This window comes from Mus caroli, unplaced genomic scaffold (genome assembly GCF_978045245.1).
Source record: "Mus caroli unplaced genomic scaffold, Mus_caroli_1 scaffold_18, whole genome shotgun sequence".
In the NCBI taxonomy this organism is placed as follows: Eukaryota; Metazoa; Chordata; class Mammalia; order Rodentia; family Muridae; genus Mus; species Mus caroli.
Window position 1 is genome coordinate 63,144,419 of NW_028227273.1, and position 26,194 is coordinate 63,170,612.

The 26,194-nt window shown below is 44.1% G+C and overlaps 1 protein-coding gene across 1 annotated transcript in view; it reads right to left on the reverse strand.

Annotated features, from left to right (window-relative positions):
* Dnah8 (dynein axonemal heavy chain 8) overlaps positions 1-26,194 on the reverse strand; it is a 253,171-nt gene that overhangs the window by 142,919 nt on the left and 84,058 nt on the right. Inside the window, exons 31-44 of the mRNA XM_085832623.1 lie at positions 25,972-26,085; positions 25,390-25,452; positions 22,157-22,257; positions 19,845-19,982; positions 18,959-19,199; positions 17,690-17,889; positions 15,682-15,835; positions 13,421-13,584; positions 11,397-11,499; positions 9,995-10,099; positions 9,033-9,194; positions 7,065-7,289; positions 2,277-2,449; positions 1,113-1,291 (exon numbers count right to left, since the gene is read on the reverse strand). Coding sequence (XP_085688749.1) covers positions 1,113-1,291; positions 2,277-2,449; positions 7,065-7,289; positions 9,033-9,194; positions 9,995-10,099; positions 11,397-11,499; positions 13,421-13,584; positions 15,682-15,835; positions 17,690-17,889; positions 18,959-19,199; positions 19,845-19,982; positions 22,157-22,257; positions 25,390-25,452; positions 25,972-26,085 — 2,122 coding nt within the window. The remainder of the gene's footprint in view (positions 1-1,112; positions 1,292-2,276; positions 2,450-7,064; positions 7,290-9,032; positions 9,195-9,994; positions 10,100-11,396; positions 11,500-13,420; positions 13,585-15,681; positions 15,836-17,689; positions 17,890-18,958; positions 19,200-19,844; positions 19,983-22,156; positions 22,258-25,389; positions 25,453-25,971; positions 26,086-26,194) is intronic.

Here is a 26,194-nt window from a genome sequence, read left to right on the forward strand (position 1 = left end):
TTTGGCAACTCAAGATAGGATGATTTTTTTTTCCCCTTATAAACCGTAGTTTCATTCACCTTGGGCCCCAACTATTATGTTTTTCCTTGAGTTGCCAAAATAGTATCTCTAGCTTGCTTTCTTTAACTGTGTATGTCTTTTTTCCTTGAGACAAGGCTTCATGTATCCCTATCCCAGACTTTACCTTGAACCTACTCTGTAGCCAAGACTGGCTTTGAATTCCCCACTCCCCTGCCTCTACCCACTGAGTCCTGGGAGTACAGCTGTACATCACCACACCCTGCTTGTACGGTCCTGAAGACGGAGCCCAGGGCTTCATGCAAGCTAGGCAAGAACTCTATCGTCTAAGCTATGTCCCCAGCCCTGCAGAGTGTTTATCGCTCTGGGTACCACTCTAAGCTCCGTTGGTAATGTTGAGCTGATGGGGTTTTACTACATTATTTCTTAACACAGATACAGGTTCCTGTTTGGAATGCTTGCCTCTGGTGCTTGCAGAAAGGATGGGAGAGGCAGGAGAGCGCCCCCTGGTGTGGGACCTGCCACCTGACCCACCCAGTTCCTCAACCTTCCTTCCCTGGCCTGCCCTATCTGAAGATGTCCTCTGGCGGGGCTCCCTTTTCAGAGAGCTGTGCTACGAAGCCAGGCGTTGACACTCGAGTGCCCTTGGATGTGCCTCTCATCAGTGTTCTCTGAAATCACCTCCTGTCTAGCCACCTCCTAAGATTTTTCTCAAGAATTCCCAATCTCTGATGGCCAGCCTGCTGCTTGTTTTCCTGTGTTACTGTGTTTTATAAAAATAAAAAAACAAAAAAACCATTTTCATTCAGTGGGCTTTAGCCCTGCAAAGGGGAGGGTCATGTATTAATCGGCTATAAAGACAACCTCTCCCCTAGTACTGTTTCAGACTGTTATAAATTGATTCTCTCTTCAAATTCCAATACACGCGCAATGCATACAATCCGTAGTATTGAACCACACTGAATTTAAATCCAGAAAGATAGTGGCATCCAATAAACCACCTAGCCCCGTGATGATAGTGTCATTTTGGATTCACATCAGAAAATATTAAGAGGCAACGGGAACAAACCCAGTTGAAACTATTTGATTCTTGCCTTTGAAAATCCGTCCAAGGCCTCGGAAATCCATCTGATCAGAACAATTGAACACAACCACGTACTTGCCCAAACACCTGCCCATGTCTTTTGTGGTTTCGGTTTTACCCGTCCCAGCGGGTCCTGCTGGAGCACCGCCCATGTTCATTCCCAGAGCCTGAGCCAGCGTGATGTAGCATCTGCAACACAGGAAAGAACAGACCCAAGGGCTCAGAACCTCCAACAGCCCACGTGAAACAGGCAACCAAACAGGGGCGGAGGGGGGAGGGGAGAGGAGTTGGGAGGGTAGGAAAACCAAACAAGGGGGGCGGGGGTGGGAGGAGGGGGAATCTGGGAACACGAACCGGTCCTGTCAGTAGTTTTACCTGGAAGCGGACTCAATTATCATGGCAGAGGTAAATCATCTAACACCCAGTTTCAGTCGATGCTACAGACAGTTACTGAGCGATTTCTGTGTGCGGCATATTGAACAGAGTGTGGCGGTGTATGGAGAGATGGAAGAGATCCATGCCTTGCCTGGGGGCAGGATCTGTCATTGGCTGAAGCAGACTCAGCCAGGAGACTTCACTTTAGGCTCCATTTCCACATCTGAGAAACTGAGAGGTTGGCAGCCTGCGGTGCTGCACTTTCATCATACCCAAGAGGCAGAGGCAGGGGGATTGCTGGCAGTTTAAAGCCCTGTCTGGGATGCATAGCGAATTTCATGCCAGTCGGGGATACAAAGTGAGACTTTATCTACCCCTCCCCCCCCCCAGACAAAAACAAAAAACAAAAAGCGAAGCAGAGTGTAGAGTGTGATGGTTCTCAGAACCCTGGAGGTGGAGGTAGGGGGAGACTAAATTAAATGTTCTCAAAGGCGTTTTCTTTTCTTGCAACGTTATTAACTTCCTTTATGGTTTCTGGGCATTTTTCTCCTCTCACAATCTAAAATCATTATTAAATTACTCACAGCAAACATTCAATCTGGCTTTTACTCTTCCATCCGTTTCTACTTCATAAAGCTTTACTGTGTGGGTTCTTGTAAGCAACTGTGAGAATTATTTCTCATTGTTTGGCTGCCCCTGATGACCCGGCACAGACCAGGAATGTGGGGCTTTGATGGCAGTCTAAGCATGCCCCATTTAATTACCAAGTGGAACCACGTGCGCCCACCGGGTTCCCTACCTATCTGTTAACGGGGTGATCACAAGACGATCCGTGCATCCCAGGAACTCATTTTGGTAAATGAAGTCCACGTCAGTGATGGACACCACGGTCTGATCCAAATCCTCTTTGAAATAAAATCTGCTCTGTTTCAGCCACTCGAAGTCGGTGACCGACTTGATGTGCATTTTTACCTGGAAGGCGTGAAGCACGGGAAGTTACAAACTGCGTGGCGGTAGCCTAAAACATTAGCATATGGGACCCTGGTTTAGAGTCACTCATTCACGAGCAGGTTAGTCTCCATTTAACAGTATTTATTGCTTGCCTTCTTTGCTGAAATTACACTGGGTGAGCACAGATGGATGGTATCTGCTTTCTGGAGCTTTCTCAAAATGTGAGGATGGGGTGAAGCCAAAACATTTCAGTCAAGTACAAACCTCACTATAAAGAAAGTCATGGGAGTGGCTCAGCAATTAGAACCTGCTGCTTTTGCAAAGGACCCAGGTTCAGTTCCCAGCACCCACAAGGTGGATGCTGACCTCCATGGTAACTCCAGTTCCATGCCCTCTGGCTCCCTCTTCTGGTCTCCATGGGCACTGCATGCATGTGTGCACATACATGCATTCAGGCAAACACTCAGATGCATTAAAAAAATAAATAAAATTTACAAAGAAAAAAATTCAAAGCCCACAGAAAAACATAGCGATGGAACCTAACCTGGTCTAGGAAGTCAGAGAGGGGTACTTTGAGAAAAACATATCTGAGCTAAAACCTGGCTAAACAACAGAAATCAGGCAGGGAAAGAAAAGGCACAGGCCCAGATCTACATACCGCATTCAACAACCGAAAAAATGGCCAGTATCACTGAGGCTAGGGCTTAGAGGATAAAATGCATGTTGGAGCCTCAAAGGGTCATGGGAAGAGTTTAGGAGACTCTCTTCACAGCAATTAGAAGCCTCTGGAGGTGATAAACGAGGAAGCCGTAACTCTGTGTGTGCACATGTCTCTCTGCCCTGGCACTACTGTTTGCCTTCCAATCTGTCAAACCTTCAGCATGTACCTGTGCAGCAAGAAGCTCCAGGTTCTCGCCACCATGGCTGTCACTTCAGAAACTGGTCCATCAAAAGAGACAAGCAAGACAACACTTTCAGGAACCCACCACAGCCACCGTCTGAGGCACTTACGACTTTCCCCACCTCAGTCCTGCCTACGCATGGAACCAATTCCTAAAGTCAAGTTCCAGAGGCTCTGACTCCCTCTCCTGACCTCTGTGGGTACTGCAAGGCACATGGTGCAAACACATACATGCAGGCAAACACGCATACAGATGTATTGCCCTCATGCCCACGGGGTCACTTCCAGGTCAGTCAAGATGCCACTAGAAATGGACTTCTGAAAATATCTACGGTGTTTGGATGCCCACCTTGCCAAAATCCCTTTATCCGCATCTTCCTGCGCCTTGTATTTACAGTCCTCCTGTTTTGTAGCATGATGGTGTCAAATTCTGACAGCCTAGTATCACAGATTGTAAGGACTGGATGACCAAGAGGCACGCATGCTGGCCTTGGAACACTGTTAAGTTAGGATGCAAATCGACTCTGGAGTCAGGCACGAATGATGGAGACTTGGGGAAAATGGTTTCACAGTGACTGTGCTCCTGTTTTGTTGTGATCTTGTTGGCTTTTGTGTTTGTGGTACCGGAGAGTGAACCTGGGGATTCATATGGGCTAAACAAACGTTCTACCACTAAGCTCAATTACCAGCCCCGTTTCATTTCTTGTCTTTATCCATTCTGCACAGAAAGTTGGGCTTTCCTTGGCACCTAGTTTTCAAATAAATTTCTGCCACGGGGCTTCTACATCAGCCAGGAGTGTATAAACACTCTCATTAGAGTATGGCAGATACAAAGACAGATTCCACACCAGCATTGTGGATGTGAACTCACATGATAGTGAGGCCAAAACAGAATGCCAAACTGTCATTAGTTTGATCCAGGGAAAACCTGATGGTGGCTTATCTCAAATTTTTTAAAATACATATATTTGTTTTGTGTGTGTATGTACTTGTGGTAGAGGGGTTTGTGCATGCATGTATATGTGTGTGTGTTTGTGTGCACCTGCATGCCTGTCTGCCTTCCTGTGCACACAGATGCCCAAAGAAGCTAGACAAGGAATCAGATTCCCTAGAACTGGAGGTCAAGGTTTTAAACCTCTTAAGGTAGGTCTGGGAATTGAACTCATGTCCTGTGAAAGAGCAGCAAGTGCCCTCAACCCCTGAACCATCCCTCTATCCCTGTTTCTTATGCTTTAACATGCTTTTGAATTACTCAGGAATCTGCCTCTACTCCTGCAGGCCGAGGTGGACCACAATAAAGAGTCTGCTTTCCCGAAAGCTTCCAGGTGAAGCCAATGCCAGCCATCAGCATATACTGTGCAGACGTGAAGCAGGTGGCCCATGATCAACTTCTTCTCTACGACAGTCTCTGAGCTGAATGGATTATTTGTGAAGAGCATCGCCCTTAAAGGCGGATCAAACCACGGAGAAGACAGCAACGGTACAGACTAAGGCTGTCTGAAGGCAGGCGATGAACATCACCAGGCTCCCCTGTCCTGCTGGGAGAGTGTGAACTGTCAATGGGACAAGCTCTGCAATCACCTGGGAGAGGGTCCTCTCCGCTCAAGCCTGGGAGACTGTCTCGATTACAGTGAGGTGGCACAGCCCACCTACTGTGTGCAACTGAGGTTGGGCAGCCCACCTACTGTGCGGGTCACCATTCCCCAGCCAGGACCTCACTTAGACTGTGTATGTGGGGAAAGGAAGCTGTGATGGTTGGTTTGAATGAGAGACATCCCCCATAGATTCACATATGTGAGGGTTTGCTCCCCAGTTAGGATACTGTCTTAGGAAGCTATGGAACCATTAAGAAGTAGATCCCCCCTGAAAGAGTGTGCTGAGCGTGGGTTTGGGGGGTTATAGCCTTTGCCCAACTTCTTCCTCTCCCCCCTGCTTCCTGCATAGGGACAAAATGTAATTAGCCAGCTTCCTGCCCCTACTGCCATCCCTGCCTTTATGAACGCTAACCATAAGCTAAAATAAACATTCCATCTTTAACTTCCTCTTGGCCATGGTATTTTATTGCAGAAACTGAAGAGCAACAGATACGGGAGCTAAGCAGCAACACACGCCCATGGTTCTGGGGCTTCCTGGTTATGGGTGTGACCCAAGCAGCTGCCTCAAGTTTCTGTAGCCTTGCCATCCCGGGAGTGATGGGCTGAGCCTTGAACCAAGAGCCAAAACCAGCTCTCCCTTGACCTGAGCTTTGTCCGTTTCAATCCTAACAACAGGAACAGAAGCTGAGGGACACTTGGGGTTCCAGCTTTAGAAGAACTTGACTGGGCCCAAAGCCATAATTAGCATCCTATTTCCAATGGGAATGGAACCATCACAGGAGCCCTCCCCATAGACTCTTGGCCAAATCAAGTTCTCCTGGATGCTGACAACGGGACAACAGCCATGGACATCCGGTAAGGCTTGTCTCTGCTCAGCTTGAAGTCGCCCTTGCCACCACAGCTCATGACCTGTCCCAACTCAACTGGGTCATACCCTCGGTCATTCATTGAGTAGAGCAATTAATTCTTAATAAATCAATTAGTTCCTGACTTTCAGGGGGGAAATGGCTTTATATCCTCTGTTTACAGCTCGTCTGTCTTTTGCCTGCAGCATGCCTTTTCTTGTCCAATCATACATTTTCTAAGGCTCTTTTCTAAAGGTTATACTGTACTGAAAGATAATTGTTATTCTGGCTTCAATTCTGTCAGTGTTTTGTTCTGGTTGTGTGTGTGTGTGTGTGTGTGTGTGTGTGTGTGTGTGTGTGTTTGCTAAGTCTGTTTTTTAAAAGTAATTGGTAGCTGAAGTGTAAAACCCTGCGTGACATTTCATGGCTGCAGAATAGTCCTTCCTCCTGAATAGAAAGACATTCAGGGAGGCGCACTGAGTTTGGAAGTAGGCAATATTTCTTTGAGTGGCTTGAGTGATGGTTTGTATACGCTAGGCCCAGGGAGTGGCACTATTAGAAGGTGTGGCCTTGTTGTAGTGGGTGTGCTACTGTGGGCGTGGGCTTTAAGATCCTTATCCTAGCTGCCTGGAAGCCAGTATTCTCCTAAGGGCCTCCAGATGAAGATGTAGAACTCTCAGCTCCTCCTGCACCTGGATGCTGCCATGTTCCCACCTCGGTGATAATGGACTGAACCTCTGAGCCTGTAAGCCAACCCCAGTTAAATGTTGTCCTTATAAGAACTGCCTTGGTCATGGTGTCTGTTCACAGCAGTAAAACCCTAACTAAGGCACTGTGTGATGTTTTCCTTTGTGATTTTTAGCTGGGCATGATGGTATGTGTCTTTAATCCCAGCACTCAGGAGACTGAGGCAGGAGGATTGCTGTGATTTTGAAGCCAGCCTGGTCTATATATCAAGTTCCAGGATACTGGAGGAAACCACAGTGAGACCCTATCTCACAATCATGTGTGAGTTCATTACAAAGAAGTGATTAAAAAACAACAACAACAACAGCAAAAAGAAAAGGGAAGAAAGAAAAGAAGCCAAATTTCTTTTAAAGACTAAGGAATACACCCATCTTGCTGGAAGTGCTCCCTCTACCTGTGCGGGTGTAGATGGGGAAGAAGACCCACATATGAGGGGAGCTCATGCAGGTCCATCATTCCAAACAACATGTGACTGCTCACTACTAGGTACTAGACTAGGTTACTTGGACAAGGCACTGGGTTAGGAGAGGACAGGAAGGACACTTTACCAAGTCATCAAAGATATCTCTCTGGTGCACGTGGATTGTGATCAAAGTTTCAAACTTCACTCTGTCAAACTTGGTCAGGTCATGCGTCGTCTGGCTAATCAGCGTGTTTAGAATGTCCAGAAATTTCTGGTTGGTTATTTGCATGATTTTCCTGTCGTCTTTTGCATTATTCAAAGCCTCTTCTGAGTCATGTGTCCACAGCATTTGAATTCCCAGAAGCCCAACCTGCAAACAGCAGACACACTTGTATAACACGTTTTCAACCTACGAACAGCAGGCACACATGTCTGGCATGTTTACAACCTACAAACAGCACACACACATGTACAGCATGTTTATAACCTACAAACAGCACACACACACATGTATAGCATGTTTATAACCTATAAACAGCAGACATATACATACGACATGTTCACATTTAATCTTGGTTGTCATTTATTCACATAAAGCAGGCAGAATTGACTTTTTTAAGCTTTAAATAAAAATTTTATCTGTGTGTGTGTGTGTGTGTGTGTGCGCGCGCGCACGCGCGTGTGCGCCATGTGTCCCAGTGTGTCTAGAAAACACACACACACACACACACACACACCATTTCCAAGCTGTATAAATATAAGTAATTTTTATTCCTACTTTCATGGTTTTCACATTTCCCTGGGTTTTTGGTTTTTTTGTTTTGTTTTGTTTTTTTAACCAATGATCCATCACATTTGCAGTCTTTAAAAATATGTCTGAGAGAGGCTGGAGATAAGGTGTTTGGCTTTTCTTTTTTTTTTTTTAATTAACTTGGTAGCAGGCAGATTTCAGTTATTTGGGGAAGATACTTTAAAGAAGTGATATATACACACACTAAGAGAGAGCTGGGGAGATGCTAAGCTCTCTCATCACACCCTGTCCAATTCCTCCACCGCTCTGAACCTGCTCCTAGTTTTCCTCCTAACGCTAATTCCCCGGTCGGAATGAGACTTGAGAACATGCCGTGATATGTGCTTTCCAGGGATAGAGAGATATGTCGTCTTACTGTTAAGAAGCCCGTTTCTTTGGCTTACCAAGGAAAATTAAAAAAAAAAAAAATTTAACAAGAACATTAAAGTTTTTCAAGGCAACTGTAAAGCAATAAAACCATAGCATTGAGATCATCTCCACGGAGGAGGTTGGTCCTCTCGAATAATTAATCGTTTCTCAGCTGGCTCCAAAGTGTGCTCATTTAATTCAGGAACTAATTGAAGTTCAGGCAGGAACAGGAAACATAGACGGGACAAAATCTGGTCTCCGCCCCTTGGGTATCTCTCCTACTCTGCGCTACTTATGAAGAGACTAAACGCTACTTTTCGCCAATCCTGGTTGAAACTTTAATAAAACTGCCAGTTCTTTATTCCCCATACTAGGCCTCAATGATATTTGGCATTTTCCGGGGAGCCCATAAGAGACATGGGACAGAAGAACCGTTGGCAAGAACACCCACTCGCACCCTGACAAGATGGGGTTCACATCAGGAAAGTGAACAATTACTCCCCCATGTATGTCACATCCCTACCCGAATGCTATCTCCATATAGTAAGATCCACGTGCATACACATCGATGACAGTGGTCCTCGACCTTCCCAACATTTCGACCCCTTGCTATGTTGTGGTGACACCCCCACCCGCCCCAAACCATAGCATCATAACTCTCAGTTTCCTACTGTTGTGGACTGTAACGTAAACATCTGATATGCAGGATATCTGATGAGCTAAGGGGTCACAACCCACAGGTCGAGAATCACTGATCTTTAAGATGAAATTTCCCATTCATTATTGGAGTCTCGGCATATGTCCTTAGGGATGGGGGGAGAAGGAAAAGGGCCAGTGTGGCTCAGAATGGAGTAGGCTGCCAAGTAGAAATTGACAGTGACCTCCGCATGGCCAGGCTGAACACAGCCCCTTCTCTGTTTCCACATCTGCATTTTAGTGGACAGTGAGCCTCACCTGTGCGGGGAAGTGGTTCAGGAAAGGTAAGAGGAGAAAGCCCGAATCGCTGATCTGGTAGAAGGCAGACCGGATGATATTATGTAGTGATGACATCTGTACTTTTAACAAGTCCAGAAGCCAAATTTCTACAGGACCTTTGGCCATAACGGGAGTATCCAGCTTTAAAACAAAACAAAACGAAAACCATACAAACATATAACCAATTATGAATAGGGTAGTTTTACAAATTGTCACACTTAATAAATCCTAGTACTGTGACACAAAATAAGCTCTGCTATAGCTCGTGTCAAATATCTACTGATTGATTTGTGTATGTGAGCATTGTATGCATGTGTGTGCATAGGTGTGCTTGAATAAGTGTGACCACATGGTGGCCTCAGCTCTATTTGTATATTTGTATTTCTCTCCTCTTTTCACCCCGTACATGTGTGTGTGTATACATGCATGTGTGTTTGTGTGCATGCATGTACTTGTGTGCATGTGCATGTATGTGCATGCATGCTTGTGCATGTGTGTGTGCGTACACTCCATGCATGTGGGAACCCAAGGAGGCCAGAAGAGGATGTCAGATCTCCTGGAACTGGAGTTATAGATGGCTGTGAGCCACCTGGTGTGAGTGCTGTGAACCAACGTCAGATCCTCTGGAAGAACAGCTAACACTCTTAACCACTGAGCCATCTCTCCAGCTCCCTATGGAAAATATTGAAAAGCAAGGGTGAACTAAGCTAAAATCATGAACAGAAGGGACTATAGAGATGGTGTAGTCTAAACACCAATGTAACTGGTGATAAAATGAGTCTCAGAGAAGTTAAATGGTGTATCTACATGAATTCATAACGAGGCCAGAACCCAAGGTTACTCACCCTACTCCCCACACCCTCATCTTGCTAAAGTAAGTGGCTTTCCCCTCAACTTTGGTCTTCAGGGTAGTCCTAATACAAAGTTTTTAAATAAATTACCATAATTTTTTCTCCTTCTCTTGATATAACGGCCATCATCCGATCGTAGTCTTTAGCATGGAAGGTCACCTCATTGATGTTGTCAGACACTGCAGGGAGATGTGGCTGTAAGAGACACAGAGCAGAGCCAACACATCATATAAGGGGCCAGGCGTAAGCTGAGGTACCATTTAAAGCCTTAGTAGGGGCTGGAGAGATGGCTCAGCAGCTAAGAACATCTCCTGTTCTTCCACAGGACTCCACATCCGTTCCCAGCATCCATAATGGCCAGCTCACAACCACCTGTAACTCCAGCTTCTGGGAACTCTGGTGCCCCCTTCTGGCCTCCATGGATACTGCACTTGTGTGCACATAATATAAATAATTTTTAAAGCGTAAAACCTCATTATGTTTTGGGTTTTTTTTGTCTTTATGAGAGACAAGAGAACAATTTACTTTCTTAACTCAATACTAAAAAGAAAATGGGAAAAAAAGCAGCAATAGTAGCTACTACAACCCTTGTTTAACATAGAGGCCCACTGTATAGTTGGAGTTAGCTTAGACCTTACTCTGTACCAGGCTGATCTTGAACCCTGTAGCTCCTGCGGGCTGTGCCATTACAGGTGTATACTATGACCATCCAACTGTGCCCCAGTTTTTAAAAATACGATAGGATATTGTCCTCTAGGCCTTCAAAGTCACTTCTTGTACCAGCTCTGGGGCCATCCCTTTCTGCTCTCCAGATGGAGACTGAGTCATACCATCCACTCCTGCTTCTCTGTCAGGCCCAGGTCCCTCTGGCTTTCTCTCTCAAACTGTGTGTGTCTCCTTTCACAGTTCAAAAACCAAGATTCATCAGAAAACCAAGAGCTAGGCAAGGTCACGGGTTTAGTGAATGGGGACTGTTACATGCCACCTTTCCTAGACTTTGTGAGGCCAGTGGCTTTAAAAATATACAGAATAGGACATTTTACCATCATGTTTTATAGGTAAGTATGCACACATGTGTTCATGTGTGTGCATGTGTGTTGTAGGAGGTGCATAGAACATTACCTATCACTCCTCAAACACTATCTAACTTGTTCTGTGAAAATGAGGGTGGGTGCTGGAATTCACTGAATCAACCAGGCTGACTAGCCAGAGAACCCTAGAGGCCTATCTGTCTCTGTCTCCTCAGTGCTAGTATTGGAAGCATGCACCACTGTGCTCAGGGCATTTTTTTTTAATGTAGGTTGGGGGATTGAACTTGGGTCCTCACGTCTGTATAGCAATGGAGTCAATCGCCCTCCCAGTAGTACCGTCATGGCGTTTGAGTCCCATCCATCCAGCCTTACGTACTCTAAGGATGTTAATGTTGTTTTTCCATTCTTGCTTGTATATCCCACAGACAGAGAGACTTAACCCTTGGATGGGCACGTCATACCTGAATGGTGTGGGAGTCGCTGGCCTGTCCGAGGATTTCCAGCAGAACCGGATCGGAGACAAAGAAGAATCTTGGAAATAGCAACCGCTTCTTTTCCAAATACCTTCAAAGGAGTCGAGAGCGTCTTACCAGGTTATTCCTTTGGGGGTTTTGTTTGCTTGTGTGTTTTAGGGTTTTGGCCAAGGAGAGAATAGCAAACACCAACAGGCATTTCTCACTGGCCTCTGGGATATCTGGTAATAATCAAAGTCCCAGAGAAAGGCACTGTGGGATAACAGGGAGGGCTTGACAATGATAAAGGGGGAAGCAGGGGCTCCCCTCTTTCTTCTGTCACCATCTTCCTCCTCATCGGGAGCCGTCCTATGAACCTCTGCCAGAGTATTGGGCACTTCGTGGTTTAAACTTGGGGTGAAATTATTTTGAGCATGGTACAGAGGACACCTAGCCATGATGTTGGAGCAAAGGGGGATAGACCTGGATGACCTGGAACATATCACCATCATGTTTTAAATAGAAATTAAGAATGGATTCCATTGTAACTTTTAATAGCGTCAAGAAATGTCCTTGGGAAAAAAAGGACCTGTGCATTTGTCTGGCTAGCTCTCCTCAAACTGCACACCCCTGCCCCAACCCCAAACTGGGCTCAGCATAATCCCCTAAAAGATACCCTGGCATCTGTAAATGTGACTTTATTAGTACAGAGGATCTCTGAGGACATAATGAATCCAAAGATCTTTCTTGAAAAAGAGAACTTCTGTGTTTGTTTAGCGCATGTGTGTTCCATGATCCCAAGGAAACAGGGTCCTATATACAGGTAAGCCATACATCAACCACAAGAGCCCTCACAGGAGAAACAGGAGCATTGAAGGTCACGTGAAGACACACTCATTGGGGTTATGACACAAGCCCCAGAAGCCCCAGGGCCACCATGGTTCTGTCACAGGTTCCAAAGGAAGCCGACACCTTGATTTCATACCTCCTGCTGTCAGAACTGGGACAATATATTTATGTGTGTGTGTGTGTATGTATTTGTATGTATATGTATATATGTGTATGTATATGTATATATGTGTATATGTGTATGTTTATGTGTATTATATGTATGTATATGTATGAATGTGTATGTGTATGTATATATGTGTGTATGTGTAAGTTTATGTGTATTATATGTATGTATATGTATGAATGTGTATATATATATATGTATGTATGTGTATATATGTATGTATGCATATGTATACGAATGTATATGTGTATATATGTATGTATATGTATGTATATTATGTGTATATATGTGTGTGTATATGTACGTATATTATGTATGTGTATGTATATGTATAATGTGTGTATGTATATGTGTATGTATATTATGTATATATATATATATGTGTGTGTGTGTGTATGTGTATATATGTATATGTGTGTATGTGTATATATGTATGTATGCATATGTATATGGATGTGTATGTCTGTATGTGCATGTATATGTATGTATGTGTATATGTGTATGAATGTATATATATATATGTATATATATGTGTGTATATGTATATGTATGTATATTATGTATTTGTGTATGTGTATGTATATGTATAATGTGTGTATGTACATGTGTATGTATATTATGCATATGTGTGTATGTGTATATATGTATATTGGGTATGTGTATATATGTATGTATACATATGTATATGGATGTGTATGTGTGTATGTGCATGTATATGTATATGTATATGGATGTATGTGTATATGTGTATGAATGTGTATATGTATATATATGTATGTGTATGTTTATGTATATGGTGCTTCAAGCTGTCAGTTTGTGGTGATTGGCACAACAGCCCTAGGAAGCTAATGCAGTGCCTCAGCCCAACCATTCCACGCCCTTCTTACTGAAAAATTCAATTTATGGGAATTTTAGATTGCTATTCCAATGGAACCACCCACAGAAATAGCTGAAATGCACACGGAACTTCCCAAGTGGTTTGTGATGAAGGGTGGCGTAGGGAGCGGTGGCCTCTTACCCTGTGAGGGACTTCTGACAGACTTCCAACTGCTCGTGTAAGTGGGGCAGGAGCTGCCCCATGGTCTCATCCCCGACACAGCAGCTGATCACGTTGGGGTTCTCGTGAGCTCGCTGCATGATCTTTATCCATGACTTGTCAATATTCTGGAAACGCTTGGCTTCCTAGAAGCAAATCCGTGGTTGGGTGAAGGTTAGTGTCTAAATCATTGAAAAAGATCAAGTCCTTCACGTGGAAAATCCCTCTCAGTTCTTCACACTCAGTCTGGTTCATCTCACTTAGACAAAAAAAAAAATCTTCATCTGAATTAATTCTGAAGAACGAGACCCCAAACCTATAAAGCTGCTTATTAAAATGCGGCTCTGTTGCAACGGGGCTCATCGCTTATTTGTTTCCTTGCATTTAATATCGTTTTTGAAGTGCCACATGATTAATTTGCAGAGCTATCAACTTAAAGTTCAGATCTAGTCTTTCGGCACCCCAGGTGTTTTGGGTTGAGCGAGCTGAAGAGGCACGGAGATAATTTGATCTCAAGTCCTTGGAATCATTGGAGCTCCGCATTACCTCAGGGAAAAGGGAACGGGGAAGGGGAGAGACACGGAAACCACAAAACAAAGCCTCATTTACATACTTGCAAATAAAAACTCTCTGTGTGCTGTGGGTGATATTAAGTTTTTCATTCGGTTGCAAAGAACGCCCCTGGAAATTGGCATAATTTTTTTCTCTTTTTAAAGTGCCGTTTGCTAATTAGAAATAGACTTTAGTATTAGGTTCTAAAAGAAATTGCATTGCAAAGAGAAATGAGCCATTTTCGTGCTTTTTAAGCTTTGATTTACAACCTGCATAGATCCTGCCTACAGACGGACAAATTTAGGATGTGCAGGCTTAACTGTATAAGAGGAAAGTTGCCTACTCTAAAAGTAAAACTGTTTGTATTTCTTCATTGGAGACATGGTCACACAAAGCCCAAAGCTGGCGTCGAACTCACCACATATCCAAGGATGACCCTGGATTTCTCCTGCTCCTGACTTCATCTGGGATTTGAATCCAGAGCTTCATGAGTGTTAGACAGACACTATCCTAACAAGCCACAGCCTCAGCCTGTTTAAAAATCTCCAAATAGAGCTGCTGTTTCAATACATAGTTCTACTGTTTCAAATGTTTTGATACATAGTTCTAAAATTGTTTCCTCCTCGCCCCCTCCCACTGTATATTCCTGACCTGCTGGTAGTGGGTTTACTAATATTTCAACTGCACTTAACTAAACATGGGTTAAGTTTAGTACTATTCTCAGAGGACTGGTTCAAGAGATGAAGACTGTTCTACAAGTTAGTGCGGCTCCATTCAAATGGATGTTAATCCTACCCAATCGCAAGACATCACCATGTGAAACTAAAGGCTCTCTTCTTTCACCTAGTGTAAATCAGAGATCAGTATCCTGTGTTTCTGTGTTCCAATAAAACTTTATTTAAAAAATATTTTTAAATTGATTTATGTGAAGGGGAGGGGCGTGGCCCAGGAGTGCCTACGGAAGCTACAAGAGGATGTGGGATGCCCTGGAGCTGGAGAAGCAAGTAGTTGTAAGCCACTTAATGTGTGGGATAGGAATTGAACTCAGATTTCTTCTACAAGAGCAGTGTGACTCTTAAGGGCTGAGCCATCTGTCAAAACTTAAATTTATTTTGGTTTTAAACAAGTGTCTAGGCTGTCGTTTACTAACTCCTGACATAATTTATATAGACTTGATGACATGGACCAGAAAAAGAGCTCGGCAGGTAAAGACCCCTGACACAAGCAGGATGATGTGAGCTCAGATCTCCAGGAACCACGTGGGAGACAAGAGGATTGACTCGCAAGGGTCATCTCTACATGTGTAGGATGGCATTTGTGCATGTACACACATCCATATGTGCACACATGCATGCAAAATAAATACCATGTAAAAAAATTAAGATGTAACCATGTATCTTTGGGAAGGTTTTCACAATGACATAGATGGCACCAAATATTCTTTTAACACTCATAGGGATCGGACCAGGTCCAGGATTTGATAAACGATAGGCGCGTCCTGTCCCATGAAACCTTACCTCCAACCTTCTTTTTCCTTTTCATTCTGGGAAGAGTCTCACAAAGTAGCCCAGCAAGGCCTTAAACTTAAGATTCCCCTGCCTCAGACTCCTGATTAGCTGAGATTACAGGCCTGCACCACCAGGCTCCCCTCACCAAAATAATTTTATAATAAATGCAAAAGCTCTTCTTACCTGCGGCAGCTGTTTGGCAATGTCGCCACCCACAAAGACAGCTTCAAGATAGACCCACAGGTTCTGGACTATCAGCCACTCTTCAATGATATCCGAGGAAGTGGACAATTTAAAGACCCAATTCTGGATATTTTTTTTAAACGGGGTATTGTATCTAAAAGTGAAGAATAGAAAACATATTTCTGACTGTGGCCAGTGCTCGGGTGCGATTTGCTGACACATTTGCAAATCTCCAGGAGGAGGGGTATCTCCCAGAATGAGAGACTTCTCAAATAACCAAGTACTGTCCCCAGCAGGGCCCTATGCACGCTGGGAACTGATTTCCAAAAGAACTCTCCTTCCAGAGACCAGTGAGAAGGCTGAGTTTTGTGGTGCCATAAGTATATTCTACCAGGTTATGTCCACATAAGTATAAGATTCAAGGACTCAAATCTAACACACTCCTCTAGCTTCCCCAGGGTGCCTGCATACATACAATGTACACACAAATACACACAGGTACACATTTATTAAAACAACAGGGGGCTAGAGAGATGGCTCAGCGGGTAAGAGCACTGACTGCTCTTCCGAAAGTCCTGAGTTCAAATCCCAGCAACCACATGGTGGCTTATAACCACCCGTAATGAGATCTGACGCCTTCTTCTGGTGTGTCTGAAGTCAGCTACAGTGTACTTACATATAATAATAAATAAATCTTTGGGCCAGAACAAACAGCGACTGAACAAGTGGAGTTGACCCAAGGGGGCGGGGCTGACAGGAGCGAGCAGAGGTCCTAAAAATTCAATTCCCAACAACCACATGAAGGCTTACAACCATCTGTACAGCTACAATGTACTGGGTCAGGTCATACATAAAATGAAATAAATAAATCTTTAAAACAACAACAACAATAAACCCTACTGCAATTAGCTAGGAGGATGGAAGCTACCAATACTCAAAACCAAAGACCTGGATCTCTTGGCTGCTGTGTCTCTGATTTTAAGAGATTTTCATGCAGTTGGCAAATCTGCAATGATCTGTGGGTACCACCAGCCTTCAAAGTCCAGGAAGCAATGACTACGCTTCAGTCACCTTTGCCAGGAGTACTCAGATTCAAATTGTGGATCTTTACCTCAGTAATCCTACCCACAATTCCCTGACCCAAGATCTTTACAGGGTGGGGCCAGAGGTCCTGCTGTGTGCTGTGTGCTGTGTGCTAGAGAGGGATTCCCAGCTTAGAGAGTGAGAATGCCCATGTTCCCTGGACATCCGCCTCTGTCGATGTCAGAGCTATTAGGTGTTTCTTTTTTTTTTTTTTTTTTTTTTTTGGTTTTTTTGAGACAGGGTTTCTCTGTGTAGCCCTGGCTGTCCTGGAACTCACTTTGTAGACCAGGCTGGCCTCGAACTCAGAAATCCGCCTGCCTTTGCCTCCCGAATGCTGGGTTTAAAGGCATGTGCCACCACATAAGGCTATAAGGTGTTTCTTAGGCATGTGAGGGAAAGAAGATGGCTCAGCAGTTAAAAGTGCTGGCTGAGTTCAGTTCCCAGCATCCATGTCAGATGGTTCCCAACCACCTGTAACTCCAGTTCTAGGGGATCCAATGCCCCCTTCAGGAGTCCACTATGGGCACCTGTATACATGTGGTATACACACAGACTGATGGACACATACATGTAATTAAAAAAAAAAAAAAACCCTGAGATCAGCTGTGAGGGCTGGGGTTACAAATGTAACCCCAAATGCTCTCACTGGGTGGCTCCTCTCTTTGTAGGGAGCATAGTGCTGGTTGACTGCCCAGCCTCGGGCTAACATGTACAAGAGCCTCCATCCTGGGAACATACAGGAGATGTTACCTCTGAAGAGTGATGGAGTGGTCGCATTCTCAGGAAGAATAGACACTGGGTACAGGTATGCACAGAACAGAACAGAATCTGATTAAATGTCCCAGCTACAAAACTAGGCTGTACCTAGTCATTTGTGATGCTATAAACACCAAATTTAAATCTTACCCGTGGATGATAAAATTACCTGTTGCTTAGCAAGGAGCCTAGGACCATCAAGCTATCCTCCATTAAGGTGATAATCTCTCCAGACTCTGTTCCTTTGAGCAGGAGCTCGCCTTTGCCCTTAAACGCTGCAAAGCTCAGGTTTTGGTTGGTCCAGTTCTCAATCACCTGTGTCAACTTGGCTTCGATGTCCTTCTCCTTAATGGCAGATATGCAGATATCCTTTCAGGAAAGAGAAGAGAACGGGTCATGGAATCTCAATCGCACATTCTGTGTGCTATAAAAATCACAGCACCATGAGCATGGAAGGGACCAGAAGTCACCTTGCTGGGCGCTTTGCCTTAGAGCTGAGAAAGCCAAGGTGCCCCACGCGGCAGGTTCACATCAGAACCAATTAACAATGTAGAAAAGGCAGACAGGTGGGATGGCTGGGCAGAGAACGGTGCCTGTCACCCAGCCGACGATGTGGGCCCAGTCCCCTGGAGCCTGTGTATTAAGGAGAGAACCAACCCCTGGAAACTGTACTACAGCCTCTGCACACACATGTGTAAACAATAAATAACTATTTAAAATATGGGAAAGGAAAACTGCAATACTATTTTAAATTTTTAACTCAAAATAGCCTTTGTAAGAAGCAAAATAAAAGCGATTTAAAGATCTCTGTAAGGTATCCAGGGAGGGAAATATACAGCACAGGCTCTCTCTTGTGTTGAAGCTAAAACAAAGTAAATGCTAACACAGACGGAAGAAGAGTGAGCCGCAGAGGAAGGAAGGGGAGGAGCAAACACCAGAATCCGAGGGACGAGAGAAAGGAGCCCTGGAATCACACTGCAGAGCAAGGTGACCATTCTTCACAGTGGCATTGATTGTGCATTTAATGAAGAACCAGAAAAGGCAGTGGGGGTGTGAAGGCCACACACACAAGGAAATGAAAGACAGATACACAGAAATATGAACTGCCCTGATCTGACCATGACACATTCTATGCATGTATTGAATCCTCACTCTGAGTTCCACAAATATGTACAACTATGTGTAGGATAAAATCTAAAAATAAAATAAATGTCAGAGCTGGACAGAGAGCTCAGTGGTTCTGGTCACCCACACCATGCAGCTCAGAACCTCCCTGTAACTCCAGCTCCAGGGCATCTGTCGCCCCCTTCTGGCCTCTGATGGCACTGCACCCTCATGCACATACCACCACACAGCCACTCACACATAAATACATGATGTCTACTCGTGGCAATGTTCCTTAGTGGCTTGCTGATCCCTCCCTCCCTCGAACACTCACTTCGATATCATCCTTGTTCTTAAGGAGTGGCGCTTCCATGATATTTCTCAGACAGAATGTATCGGATTCCACGTCGAACGGGGTGCCGGTGAGCTCTGAGATGCGGTCCCAATGCCTCTGCTTCATCGCTTTATTGGTCATCATCTCCAGCAGCGGACACGACTCACTGAAGTCATCGATTCTTTTTTTGAGGTCCAGAAACGCCTGCCAATCTTTGAGTCCCTTGGGGAGTTTTCGACATCTTTCAGGAAGAGAGAAAAAGAAAAAAAAAAAAGATTCTCACCTGTGAAGTTGTTCTTTTAGTTTTTAAGAAAGTCCCCCACACACCTTGCCCTTTGAAGAAGGTGTTATAAACAGACAGCAATATTGTGTATGACTGTTTTGCTTGCGTGTATGTGTACTATTTATACGCCTGGTACCCAAAGAGACCAGAAGAAGGTATTGGATCCCATGAAAATGAGAGATAGTTGTGAGCTACCATGCAAATGCTAGGAACAGAACCCAGGTCCTTTGGAAGAACAGCCAGTGCTTTAAATCACTGCACCATCTCTCCAGCCCCTGATATGCACCCCGCCCCTTTTCTTTAAAGATTAAATTTTAATTGCGGAGGAAGGGTATATGTGGGTATGCTGAGTAGGTGCACCATGTGCATGCAGTACCCAGAGAGGCCAGAAGAGAGTGCCCTGGAGTCGGAGTTGCAAGTGGTTCTTAGCCACCTGATGTGGTTGCCAACTGGGGTCCTCTGAGAGAGCAAGAAGCACTCTTAACCACTGAGTCATCTCTCTAGCTCTAGCTTGTGAACGGTCTTACGGGAGCCTTGCAGGACAAACACTAAGCAAGCGAGCTCATGTAAAGGAGGCTTACCTGTTCTGTAATGGAGGCTCACCTGTTCTGGAATTCCTGCAGCTCTGCATTGATCTTTTCGATGTCTACATCTCCCCAGAGGATCTCATAGTAGCCACTGATGCTGCCCATGACAGTGTCGTACAAGCCATACAGCTTCTGAAGCAAGTTGAGCTCTTTTCTGGGGAACAAAAGGATGACGTGAGTAATGTCACTCAGACATGAGATGCATACAGCAGTAGTGGTTCCCGACACAAAGTCTTTGTTAAGCTCCATCAATAAGGTTGAGTCCATCCTAAATCATAGAATCACCTGGCATGGACCAACAGCTCGATTACTTTCTAAGGGACACACCCGGACTCTCTTCTACATCCAAGACGCATACTGCATTGTTAGTTACCCTGACTTTTGTTTGTTTGTTTGTTTTTGTTTTGTATCTTGGAGGCAAGGTCTCACTGTGTAGCCCTGGCTGACCTGGAACTCACTAAGTAAACCAGGCTGGCCTTGAACTCAGATCATCCCCCTGCCTCTGCCTCCAGAGAGCTGGGATTAAAAGTGTAGCCCATCACACCCAGCTCTAGTTATCCTACATTTCAATTTTTTAAATAATTTTTCTTTTCCATGATCCTAAGAATAATTTCGATTTTTTTACTCAGAAGTCGTGCCAAGTCATGTTAAAGGCATATAAAATAAGAAGGGAACATGCACACACACACACATGCACTCAGAGGCTGTGGCACACACACACACACACACACACACACACACACACACACACACAAATGATTAAAAATAAATGTAATTGGGTGGGGTTTTGTTTTGTTTTGTTTTTCGAGACAGGATTTCTCTGTGTAGCCCTGGCTGTCCTGGAACTTAGTCTGTAGACCAAGGCTGGCCTCAAACTCAGAAATCCGCCTGCCTCTGCCTCCCGAGTGCTGGGATTAAAGGTGTGTGCCACCACTGACAGGCTAATAAATGTAATTGTTAAATAAAATATCACTAAATAAATGGTCCATGAGTCAGGTGGCTACATGCCCTGCTATCCTAGAGATTAGCACGTTGAATGTCACGCCAAGTGTGTAAGAATTCCTCAACAATCATGTAAGAGGGGAGATGTTCTAGAACCCTATCTCAGATAGCCTAATTTAATAAGCCATAGATAAGAATCAGATACCTGCAAGTCTTACGTGACTGGCGAAGAGGCTACATTTGGAGATTAGTGTTTTAGAAGGAGAGTAAAACTATCTACCCCAAACAACTGGCCGAATCACTCATCTCTCTGCCAATGAAAGTCAACAGCCAAGACTCTAAAAGCGCTATTGTAATGCCCTTCCCCAGGTGCTGGGGACCAAACCCAGGGCATCACACACAGTAGGCAAGCACCCTACCACTCAGCCATACCGCTAGCCTCAATATTGCTTTTCAGAAAAGATATAGTTAAGATCCTATTGGCTGTGTCCTGTTTAAATCCCAGATATGTTGCTTAGAATTAAGCAAGTTATTTAACCATCAATTTCAATACAATCTATGCCTACCCAATGAGGCAGAGCACCCTTGATGTAAATGGAGTCAGGAGGGAAGTTTAAAGCATAGGGGTTGAAATTTCAATACCATCTAAAATTAATGAAAAGGAGAAGCAGGATGTGAGCTAAACTTCATGTGAGTCTAGAATTACTGCAATGGACTTTCTCCAGCAACCGTCTTGTGTGTGTGTATGTGTCTGTCTGTCTGCACTCGCACACGCATGCGTGTGTGTGTGTGTGTGTGTGTGTGTGTGTGTGTGTGTGTTAGTTAGTTTTCTGCTGCTATGATAAAATACTCTTACTAAAGAACTTCCAGAAGTTAGGGTTTATTATGGCTCCAGTTTGTGGCTATGGTCCTTTACAGAGGACGCTGAAGCAGCTGGTCACACAGATGGATCCAGGAAGCAGGGGTTTAGTTTAGCTCGAAGTCTGAGGTTACTGTCCTTTAGAGGGCACTTCGAGGCCACTGGTCACATGTCATCCACTTGAGAAGCACCAAGTGGCAAATGCTGGCACTCAGTTTGCTTCCTCATTTTGATACAGTTTAGGATTCCAGCCTAGGGTATGACGCCACCCACAGTGAGAGGTTTTTAACCACTTCGGTTAACCTTACAATTACCCATGGGCATGGCCTGGGGTCCATCTTCCCATGTGATTCTAGATCTCAGGTTGATAGATAAAATGAAGCACCACGGAGATTAAGCCCCTAAGAAGTCAGACACAGTAGGTATAGGGGGAATATTTAAGGGCACCTGAAGCCATGTTCTTTCCCATACGTGGGTGGTATTTACTGATGATCGGCCTGAAATACTTGGAGGTTTTCAGAACTTACCTGGTTTTGTGTAAAACCTCGTAGTCAGTCACAGGTAATCCAAAAAGTTGCTCCCCAGATGAATATGTGACAAATTTCCTCCATAAATCGTCGAAATTGGCCTATAACAAAGATTTTTTTAACGTTTTACTGACATAGAATTAATTCCGGTCCCATTAAAGTATGATTTATTATAATTGAGAGAAAGGGTAACACACACGAAAGGAAGGATTTGTGGGGGAAATTTATTCTTATTCCAAGCCACCCGAGGAAAGCAGAACACTTAGGGAAGTTAACTTTCAAGTACTTTACACGCATCCATTTAATATTGAATTAATTATTTAATGAACTAAGTCATCTCCAGAAATGCTATATTTCAAATCCCCATCTGCAACATTTGAAAGTAATAAAATGGCATTTTAGAAACCTCTAATTTTGGCTTTTTCACTACTTTAGCAATCTCTCTCCCTCCCAGGGGACTTCAAAGTGAGAGATGTGTTAGCCTAAGAGAGCCAACTTGTTTATGCATGGTATAGAGTCTAGAAATTGTAACGCCAAAGCTAACATGCACCTTTTCCTTTGTTAAGATTAATTTTATTTTTAACTCTGTGTGTGCACAGTATCTGTGTGCATACACATTTGTATGCAGTGCCCATGGAGGCCAGAAGGGGGCATCAGCTCCCCTAGAGTTGGAGTTACAGGTGGTTGTGAGCCACCATGTGGATCCTGGGATCCCAACTCAGACGCTCTGCAAGAAAATTAAAAGCTCTTAACTGCTGGGTTGTCTTTCTCTCAGACACCCTCCTTTTTAAAAAATGTTTAAAAGTTGAATAGTATATACTTGATTGCTAAAATGTGACCCTTGTTCAAAGCACGGATACAACAGCGGTGATCCCTCTGTTACAATGTAACACGCCATGAGAGTCCCTTTTCCATGGTTACACTCTCTAGGGAGTGAACATCTCCCTACATGGCCCTGCTTAGCTCTCACCGTTGAGCCTATACACAAACTGTAAATCCTCCTTTTTCTGCCTGACTCCAAAATGCACCTGAGATGCCTCTTCTTCCAGGGAGCCTTTCCTGCTTGCCCCAGTAGTTCCTATCTGGGCCAGGAGACCCATACCCCTACCTCCAAACTCCAAGTCTCCTTAACTAGATCATAGTGCTTGCTGCATGGCTTCAGGACCATGTCCTTTGGCTTACTGTTGTCTCTGTTTTAGCAGCTTAGAGTTAGCAACCACTTCCTAATTGAATTTCTATTGACAAAGACACACAGCAAAGACACCCAGATTTGTATTATAATCTTGTAAACAATATTATTTAATCCATCTGCCCCTCCCTCCCTCCCTCCCCTCCCTCCCTCCTTCCTTTCCCCCTCTCCCTTCCGCTGTGCACAGAATCTCAGTTTTGTTGGAGAATGATACCTTGATAGTTGTGAACTTAATACTTTGTCCACCCTTAGCATCTCTTTTGGTAGATAAAGTGAAGAAAACTGATAGGACAGTATATTGTTGTCAGTATGAGACTTTGAATATTGCATAGCGATTTCCCTACCTACCTTATACTCTCTTTTATCCATATTGCTTTAACCCCCCCCCCTTGGTCCATAGTGTATAATATTCCCTGGGTCAGACCAACTATTTGTCTTTCTCCATTTGGATAACTTATTTGTAAATTCAAATTTACATTTCAGAATGGCATGACATTCAACGTGCTAATCTCTAGGATAGCAGGGCATGTAGCCACCTGACTCACGGACCATTTATTTAGTGATATTTTATTTAACAATTACATTTATTAGGCTGGGCAGTGATGGCACACACCTTTAATTCCAGCACTTGGGAGGCAGAAGCAGGCAGATTTCTCGCATATGTGTGCGAGTGCAGACAGACACACACATACACACACACAAGACGGTTGCTGGAGAAAGTCCATTGCAGTAATTCTAGGCTCTAGATTAAAAATGGTAGGTAGGCTGATATTTTTTCAGGTTTATTTATTTTTATTGTATATGTATAAGCATTTGTCTATATGTGTGTATATGCACTGTGTGTGTACAATGCCCGAAGAAACCAGAAGCAGGCACTGGACTCCCTGGAACTGGAGTTACGGATGATTTTGAGTCACCATGTGGGTGCTAGGGACCAAACCCAGGTTCTCCTGCAGGACAGCAGGTGCTCTTAACCACTGAGCACCATCTGTCCAGCTCTTACCCCACTTTAATTACTGAGAATGCAAGAAGGACAGGAAATACAAAGATATTCTAGAGCCACTGCTCTAGAGCTTTTAAGATGGGGTTTCTGGGGAGACAGAAACAGGGAACAGAATTCCTTAGGGCTCATGGTGGCCCAATTTATTGAGCATGCCATGAATTTACAAATAAGTCATCCAAATGGAGAAAGACAAATAGTTGGTCTGACCCAGGGAATATTATACACTATGGACCAAGGGGGGGTTAAAGCAATATGGATAAAAGAGAGTATAAGGTAGGTAGGGAAATCGCTATGCAATATTCAAAGTCTCATACTGACAACAATATACTGTCCTATCAGTTTTCTTCACTTTATCTACCAAAAGAGATGCTAAGGGTGGACAAAGTATTAAGTTCACAACTATCAAGGTATCATTCTCCAACAAAACTGAGATTCTGTGCACAGCGGAAGGGAGAGGGGGAAAGGAAGGAGGGAGGGAGGGAGGGAGGGGCAGATGGATTAAATAATATTGTTTACAAGATTATAATACAAATCTGGGTGCAGTAACCTGAACTAGTAACCCCAATACTAGGGAGGTGGAGACAGAACCTTGGGGCTTAATGGCTCCCAACTAGTCTACTTGGTGAGTTCCAGGCCACTGAAAGACTCTATCGAGAGAGAGAGAGAGAGAGACAGAGAGAGAGAGACAGAGACAGAGAGACAGAGACAGAGAGACAGAGACAGAGAGACAGAGAGAATGAGTCAGTGACACCAAGGTTGTCCTCTCCCCTCCAAATGAATGTGCACATGTTTCCACACACACAAGTACATCCACACACATATGCACACACATGTGGGCATATACATATGAGCACACTCATATGCCCACACATATGGGCACACAACTGTATTCACTCACAAGATTAGAATGCAACTAATATTTTCATCTACTTTAAACATTAAGTTTTTCTACTATAAGTTTTAAAGAAAAAACAAATTTTTCCTCTAAAATCATGTTTTAAAATACTGGATTGTCAATGTGACAGGAGAAATTATTTTTACCTGGAATATCTGCAGCCTGTTGCTGGCTTCTTGGGGTGGAATATTCGGCACCATGGGTCCTTCCTGCAAGAAATATCTCCATTCTTACTATTAATCAATATACGTGTCAATTAATGGTTCTATCTAGAATTCCCTTTATTTTTTAAGAAGATTTAAATTGATTTTGAGGTGCATGTGTGTGTGTGTCTGTCTGTCTGTCTGTGTCTGTCTGTGTTTGCGGAGGTGGGGTGGGGAGGGACGGATATACACACACAAGTGCAGGTACCCTCAAGAGACCAGAAGAGAGTATCAGATTCCATATAGCTGGAATCACAAGCACCGCGAGCTGGCCACCACGGGTGCTTATATCCAAACTCCGTTCCTCACGATTAAGCAGCAAGCGCTCATAACTGCTGAGCCGTCTCCCAGTCCCTCTGTCTGAAATCTGGTTAGGAATTCTAACTCCTAGACAGGATGAAACACCTCTGTTCCTTCCGTAACCTTCTAGACCAATGCTTATTTCAACAGGCAAATCTGCTTTCTTCTCTGTCTCAAAGGAACGCCACATGCATTGTAAAATGGAGTGTGTGGCGTTTAAATTACCGTCTCATAGGCTTCTGTAAAGTTTATAACGTCCTCACGGAAGACCTCCACCGACTCAAGCAGGCTGCTTTTAAATTTGGGCTGCACTTGCACAAGTTCATCTTGTACGGAAACCTGGGATCAGAAAGAATATTCAGCAGAAGGGGCTGAGTGATGTATTAAAAATTAAAAGTACCAGCCTCCTCCGGCAAGTCCGTCACGCCACAGACAGGCGAAGATAAAG